The 8,300-nt window shown below is 34.5% G+C and overlaps 1 protein-coding gene across 1 annotated transcript; it reads left to right on the top strand.

Moving 5' to 3' along the window:
- The first annotated feature begins 3,367 nt into the window (after positions 1-3,367).
- LOC131153940 (zinc finger BED domain-containing protein RICESLEEPER 2-like) lies at positions 3,368-4,119 on the top strand. Its single transcript, XM_058106386.1, has 2 exons — positions 3,368-3,854; positions 4,103-4,119. The coding sequence occupies exons 1-2, from the start codon at positions 3,368-3,370 to the stop codon at positions 4,117-4,119; spliced, it is 504 nt and encodes a 167-aa protein (XP_057962369.1).
- Positions 4,120-8,300: the final 4,181 nt, after the last annotated feature.

Below are 8,300 nucleotides of genomic sequence, written 5' to 3'. Positions count from 1 at the left end.
TGTATCAAGATGGTTAGAACTTTGGTAATGTAATTTGAGGATTTTTTATTTTATTTTCTCTGCGTATATGTGTTTAATATATGATGAATAAGGTACCAGGTACACGGAAGTCACGAAAGTAGCACCCCGGGCCCACGTGGCTAGGGGTGAGCATAATTCAGTTAAAACCGAATTAATCGGATTAACCGGCCAAAATTGGCCGGTTCGGTTCGGGTAAAAAAGTCAGTTCGGTCGGTTCGGTTAAAATTTTTAAAAATATCGGTTAATCGGGTTTGGTTTGGTTAATGGTTAAAAAAACATCGGTTAACCGATTAACCGAAATTTTTATAATAGGCTCGCGGGCGAGCGACTCGGGCTTGGCCCGCTTGGCTGCTTGGGGCTTGGGGCCTGGGCCTGGTGGGAAAAAAAGGCTTCGTGCGGCGCCTTACGGGCCTCCGGCCTTCACTTATTTCACTCCACACTCACGGTCCACACTGGCACACTCCACAGCACCAGGCTCCATAGTCCACGACTCCACACTCCACAGAGGCACACCACACACGCACAGCCGCACAGACACACACAGACTCACACTCTCACAGACTCACAGTGGGGAATCGGGGATTTGGGGATTAGAGTTAGGGTTTATCATCGCTTCCTCAGTCCTCTATTCCTCGGTTTCTTTGTGCTCCGCCGAGTGCCGATCTGCCCCGTAGGCCGCGCCGCCGCAACTCTCCTCTCGGACCTCTTCTGCCTCTCCATCGGAGTCGTCGGACATTCGGATTTCAGACCACCTTTGGAGGCTTGGAGCCTCTCGTCTCGGTCCTCACTAAGTCACTCCTCAGCGTGACAGCGTCTCGGACTCTCAGTCTCAGCCACCAGTGCACCACCTCGCCGTGCAAAGCCGGACCCAAGTGGGCAGTGGCAGTAAGTCAGTAACTCCTCCTCCTCGTCTTCTTCTTCTTCTTCTTCTTCTTCCACTTTTGTTATTATATTTATGTGCATTTTTTGGGTTTGCATTTATCAACATTTTTGCTGCTTCATTTTTAATTTCCGATAGAAATTATTAGAAGGTTTAGAATGGAAAGTATGATTTGTCTTTGAAGTTGATTTTGCATTTAGGATGAGTATTTCAGTTTCAGTGTAAATAGTTAGGACCTTCAGATTATTCAACAAATTTGGTTTTGTGTTTATTAACGAATTCAACTTCAAAATATTTTATGGATGCTCCCAAACACCACCTTAGTGTCGAGAAAATTAGGTGAAATATGGAGAAAATTTATCCTAGTTGTTGTTTGGTTTTATTGGAATGCATTATTTAGTGCTTGAAAATTTTAAATCTAGAAAGTTCAATGAGAACATATTCCATTGAAACATTATCAAGTGTCTGCTTCCATTTTATTTTGTGGAAAAATGTTGTATTGTAATTTTATTATCTTTTAGCCAGAAATAAGTGATGCAAATTTATTCATTAAAATGTTATTTACAACAAATGCATCGATTAAATTTCAGTGGAATGATCAATGCATGCTCATTGCATGCATTTTTAATAATTGAAACCCAAAACCACATTTTTTGAGCTTTCTGCATATAATTGCCACTTGCTAAGTTATGAATATGAATGCAATAGGTAAGCATATTGTTTTATGTAAAAGTTTTTAAGGTAAGAAAGCTTTATGTTGTGATTAGAGTATTTTTTTAAAAAATTTGGATTAGTACTCTTTTATGATGGACTTTACCCTTCTTTTTTTATTTTTTTTTTCAGATATTAAAGGGAAAATGAGCAATGACTTGCCTATAGAGGTGGAGGTGCCAAACTTGGAAGATGCAATAATGATGCAAGCTAATTCCCAACATCAGCCTTCAAATCCCAGTATGACAAGTGAGAATGCTACTAATCCTCCTACTCAATCAAATGAAAAAGTTAGGAAGAGAATGAGACCAAGATCTGAAGTGTGGGATCACTTCACTAAATTTGTGACGGAGTCTGGTGAAATTAAGGGTAAGTGTCATTATTGTCATATTGATTACTGTGCTGATCCTAAAAAGAATGGTACGGGCACACTTAGATATCATATGGTTAGATGTGCACAAAATCCACATGTTGAAGAAACAAAACAGACACAATTAAATTATCAACCAGCCTTAAAAAATGCAGAGGGCTCAGAGGCAACTCTTACAAATTGGAAATTTGACCAAGAGGCAATTCGAAAGGCATTATCTTACATGCTTACTGTTGATGAATTGCCTTTTAAATTTGTAGAGAATATGGGATTCAAACATCTTATGAAAGTTGCATGCCCTCGTTTTCGAATTCCATCAAGATGGACAATTTCTAGGGATTGTTATGACCTTTACACGGAAGAGAGGTTAAAGTTGAAAAAGTTTTTGAAAACCTCCTCTCAAAGGGTTAGTTTCACAATTGATACATGGACTTCTTTGCAAAAGGTCAATTATATGTGTTTGACTACACACTTTATAGATAATGATTGGAAATTGAACAAAAAGATCCTTAACTTTTGTCTAATTTATAGTCATAAAGGTGACGAGATAGGTATGACCATTGAGAGGTGTTTGCTTGACTGGGGAGTTGATAATGTGTTTACAATGACTGTAGATAATGCAAGTTCAAATGACGTTGCAATTGCCTACATAAAAAGAAAAGTTTCAAATTGGAGAAAAGACATTTGTGGAGGCAAATTCTTGCACATGAGGTGCATTGCACATATAATTAACCTAGTTGTGCAAGATGGTTTGAAAGAAATGGGGGATTCAGTTGCTCGTGTTAGAGACGCAGTCAGATATGTTAGGCATTCACCTGCTAGGTTGAAAAATTTCAAGCGTTGCGCAGAAGTAGAAAAAGTAGAATGCAAAAAGATGTTATGCCTAGATGTTAGCACTCGATGGAATTCTACTTATTTGATGCTAGACACAGCTCAAAGATATGAAATGACTTTCGAAAGGTTTAGGGATGAAGATCCTTCATTTAGAATTGAGCTTGAGACTAGGGATGACATACCAAGTAGTTTTGATTGGGAACAAGTTAGAAAATTTGTGATGTTTTTGGAACACTTCTATGAACTCACTATACGAGTTTCAGGTTCTTTGTATGTTACAAGTAATACCTTTTTTGATGAAATTAGTGGGATTGATTGTCTTCTAAAAGAGTGGGAAAATAGTGATGACCTGGAGTTGAGTTTAATGAGCATGAAAATGAAGGATAAATACAACAAGTACTGGGGGAAACATTGACAAAATGAATATGTTGATTTTTGTTGCATCTATTCTTGACCCTAGACGTAAGTTGGGATTTGTGCAATATGCTCTTTCTACTATGTATGAAGGCGACAAAGGTTTATTGATGGGGAAAAAGGTATAGGATACAACAATGGAATTGTTTGCTGAGTATAAAAAGTTGTCACAATCTAAAAATGAAGAATCAAACAGAAGTGAAACTTCAAGCTCAACTTGCTCCACTGGTCAAGGTGAAGCAACAGAACGAAAGTTCAAAGTTTTGTATCAAAAGTACAAGACTCAAATTGGAGGTGGAGATAATAAATCAGAGTTGGATAGGTATTTGGGGGAGGATTGTGAAAAGGATGTGGAGGGTTTTGATATTTTGGAGTGGTGGAGGTTAAATAGTCAAAGGTTTCCTGTCCTTTCACATATGGTTCGTGATGTTTTAGCAGTACCCATCTCTACAGTTGCTTCAGAGTCTGCTTTTAGCACAAGGGGGCGTGTTCTTGATGCCTTTAGGAGTTCTTTGACTCCTAAAATTGTTCAAGCTCTTATCTGTACACAAGATTGGATTCGGGGTTCACATACTCCAATTAAGGTTGAAGAAGACATAGATGACCTTGAAAATATAGAAAAAGGTAATATTATATTTATATATTGTCAAAAATTTTCAGTTGTTCATTGAATGATTAATTATTACAACTTACAAGTGCTTCTATACAATTTTTTAGAGTTGTCAAAGGTTGCATTGGAGTCCACAATTGGTGAATAAGACAAACAAAGAAAGACAAAGGGTTGGTTTCATACTTTCATATTGAGATTATGCTTTAGTGTTTTGTCATATAAATTACATGCTATCAATTATCATTATTTTGGTTTGTTGCAGACTTACAGGTGAAATAAGTAGAGAAATTGTGCTTTGTATTTTGCAATGTAAGAAGTTGAAAAGTGGGAGTTTCTAATACAAGAAGCCATGAAATTGTAGCTGTCACTTGTCAGCTGATGTATGAAGCATTGAAGTTCTAATTTTTTATTTTAATTTTTTAGAAACAATTTATATTTTATGTTTGTTTTTTATTTTTATTTTGCACAAACTATTTACATTGGTCTGTAATATAATATTATGAACTTTGTACTCTTGAACTCAAATCCAAGTAGACACTGCAGACCTTTAAATTTCATGTTTGGTGACTTTGGTATGTGATTATATTTTTTTAGGAAGATTTTCTAGATTGTTTTGGTATGCAGATGATTTTATTTTTACATTTATTAGATTTTATGTAAACAGAGTTCTATACTTCTATTTTTACATTGATTATATTTTATCTAAACAGGGATAAGACACCTAGTTGACTAGTTGTGAGCCTCTGATGGTGTCATTATAGATTTTTTTTTCTTCAAAATTAAGAGTTTCTTAATTTAGCTAACGGTGGGTAACCCTACCCCCAATTCACTCCACCCCACTTTTTTTTTTTTTCTATTGAATTCTGGGATTGTCTTGCTTAATTTGCCTTTAGTAGAAACTAAACTTGTGCAAAATACAAATTATTTGTTTCCATTATTCATATCACTATTTCACCAGTTCCGTGAAGAGCATATTTTTACTTTCCCATGTCCTTTGAAGCTTCATCTGGCCATACCTAGTTATCACCTTTGGTCATTTAAAAGAGGTAGAGATGCAGGAGCTGCAAAAGAAGAGATTTTACCAGTAAGCCAAACAACCATTATGGTACAAAGAGGAATTTGCACAAATGGTGAAAAATCCAAGTTTCAATACATGGGTAGATGATAAAAGTCAGTATCAATAATAATAGTAGCAGACTAGTAGTAGAAGTAGTAAGTGCCAGAGATGTCTTGAAGGAGTGAAGAGGTTATGTGCCAAGGCTTCCACTGGGAGCGTGAGATTTGGCATCATACCCCACTAGTCAAACAATTAATAATTTTTATTAAAAGAAAAGTGCATAAGATTCTCTTCATCTAGTCAAATGGACAATCCTAGGAGTAGTCCACAATAAAGCTCTGCTAACATGCAAGTTTTATAGACCAGGAATTAGATCATCTTCCAAAAAGTGACATTATATTCTATACCCTTTTCTCTCTTCAATCAATTGGTGGATATAGCTTTCAGAGTATATTTTGAACTCTATAGTCTCTATATAATCCAGCCAAAAAATTGCCAACCTCTTGAAAGAAATTTCTAAGGCTTCATTTGCAACTGCTAGCCTCTTGAAATATATATATATATATATATATATATATATATATATATATATATAAATCCTTTTCCGCAAACTTTTGCGATCATGGATCATTTCTTTTTATGGATTCAAGGATATTAAATCCTTAATCACTATCTCCTCCCAAATTATACTCGTCATTATTATTGTTATTATATTTTATCGTCGTTTTTCTTGTTTTGGGTTCTTTGTTCTATGGTAAAATATCATTTTTATTAATAAAATTAATAAATAAGGTATTTAATTAAGCTGGATTTTATTTTTAAATTTTTTTGTATGATTATCAATTTTAAATAAAATCGGTTAAAATGGTTAACCAAATTACCCATTCGGGTAATTCGGTCGGTTCCGGTTCGGTTTGCACACCCAATTCGGTCGGTTCGGTTAACACTTTTGTTTAACCGAATTTTTCGGTTAATTCGGTTAATTACCCGAATTCGGCCGAACCGACCGTTTGCTCACCACTACACGTGGTGGGTCAAGGTTGTTACAGGGATGACTCAAATGGTTTGGACTCTTACAACGCAGGCCACACCTGTGAGGAAGAGTGACTTAGTTACTGTGGAGGGTAGTAAAAGGGGTAGGGGTAGACCTAAAATAACTTGAGAGGAAATAGCGAGTAAGAATTTAATATCCCTAAATCTATTAAAAGAAATGGTCCATGATCTCATAAATTGGCGGAAAATGATTCATATAACCGACCCCACTTAGTGGGATTAAGATTTGGCTTTGTTGTTGTTGTTTTATTTTTTGTACTATGTAAATAATGTAATGTTTGATTTGCAAAATAAAAGGTATAGGAAAGGGAATAAATAAAAATTTAAATTAAAAAATAAAAAATCAATCAACTACCCTCCTGATTCCCATATATGCATGTGCTCAGGCAGGTGAATGCATGTCCATTCCATGAAAAAAAAAACCTCCCCTATGTTGAACTTTCTCTATATTACCCTTTTTTGGAATGTTGAACTTTCTCTATATAATCTTTTTTTGGAATGTATGAGTTGCCTTTTTGGAATGTATGGGTTGCTTTTTCTGGTAGACCTGGACATGTTCCATAGCGCGAAGTCCCTTCTTATCTAATAGCTCTAATTGTGGGGTCACTCACATCCAAATCTGCCTCACTTTGGGAGAAGGCATGGCAGCTTCTTATAAAATTATATTTTTCTGATTGTTATCCCATATATTCATGTGCTCAAGCAGGTGAATGCATGTCCATTCCATGAAAAAAAAAAAAAAACTCCCCTATGTTGAACTTTCTTTATATAACCCTCTTTTGGAATGTTGAACTTTCTCTATATTATCCTTTTTTGGAATGTACGAGTTGCCTTTTTGGAATGTATGGGTTGCCTTTTCTGGTAGACCTAGACATGTTCCATAGTGCGAAGTCCCTTCTTATCTAATAGCTTTAATCTCTCATAAAATTATATTTTTCTGATTGTTATCCCCAAATGATAAATATTTAAAATTATATCTTGGAAGTGTGTAACCCTATTCCATTTTCAAAAAGAGAAAGAAAAAGGAAGACAATGCTATGTACACAAATGTTTTGTTTATGAATAAAATTATAGTTGAAAAGGAATAAAATAAAAATTTAAAGAGAAAATATGACAAATTTAAGTTATAAATTTAATTTAATTTACTTTTTTTATACAATGGGTTTTAGAAAAAAAAAAAAAAAAGTGTATATAGTAGGCATACCGATGTCATTAAGGATATATACGATGGAGTAATGACTAGTGTAAGAACTATAAATGGAAAAACTAGAGAATTTTCAATCACCATAGGTGTACATTAAGGATTTGCTTTGAATCCTTATCTTTTTGCTTTAGTAATAAACCAATTGACTAAGATTATTCAAAAGGAGGTTCAATGGTATATGTTGTTTGCAAATGATATTGTATTAATTGACGAAACTAGAAACGGAGTAGAGACCGAGTTATGAAGAGAAACTTTAGAATCTAGAGACTTTAGGATAAGTAAAAATAAGACAAATTATATGAAATGTAATTTTAGTAATGATAGGAGGAATATTGGAGACAAAGTTAAGCTCCATAATGAAGAAATAAATAGCATTTGTAGATTTCGATACTTTGGATCTATTATGCAAGTTGAAGGAGAAATTGAAGATGATATAATGCATAGAGTTAAAGTAGATTAAGTAAAATGGAGAAGTGTTTCAAGTGTACTCTATGATCGTAGAATATTCTTAAAATTGAAAGAGAAGTTTTATATGGCAGCTATAAGACCAGCTATGCTATATGGATTAGAATATTGGACGACGAAAAAATAAAATATCCAAAAAATAAAAATTGTCGAGATAAAAATGCTTAGATGAATGAGCGGTATAACATTGAAAGATAAATTAAAGAATGAACATATTCATAGTAAGTTAGGTGTAGCTCCTATAGAAGATAAGATAAAGGAGGAACGACTCAGATGATATGTACACTTGCAACGTAGGCCACGTAGTGCACCTATGAGGAAGAGTGACTTAGTTATGTAAACGGAAATAAAAGAGATAGGGATAGACCTAAAATAACTTGAGATGAGAGAATGAGTAAGAATTTAATATCCTTAAATCTATCAAAAGAAATGATCAATGATCGCATAAATTGAAGTAAAAAGATTCATATAACCGACCCCCACTCCCCACTTAGTGGGACTAAGGCTTGACTTTGTTGTTGTTGTTATTTTATTTTTTTGTACTAAGTAAATAATGTAATGTTTGATTTGCAAAATGAAAGGTATAGGAAAGGGAATAAATAAAAATTTAAATTTAAAAATAAAAAAATCAATCAAATACCCTCTTGATTCCCACATATGCATGTGACCTAATGAAAGAAA

Source organism: Malania oleifera, chromosome 4 (assembly GCF_029873635.1).
Source record: "Malania oleifera isolate guangnan ecotype guangnan chromosome 4, ASM2987363v1, whole genome shotgun sequence".
Lineage (NCBI taxonomy): Eukaryota > Viridiplantae > Streptophyta > Magnoliopsida > Santalales > Ximeniaceae > Malania > Malania oleifera.
This window is presented reverse-complemented; position numbering and strand designations above follow the sequence as displayed.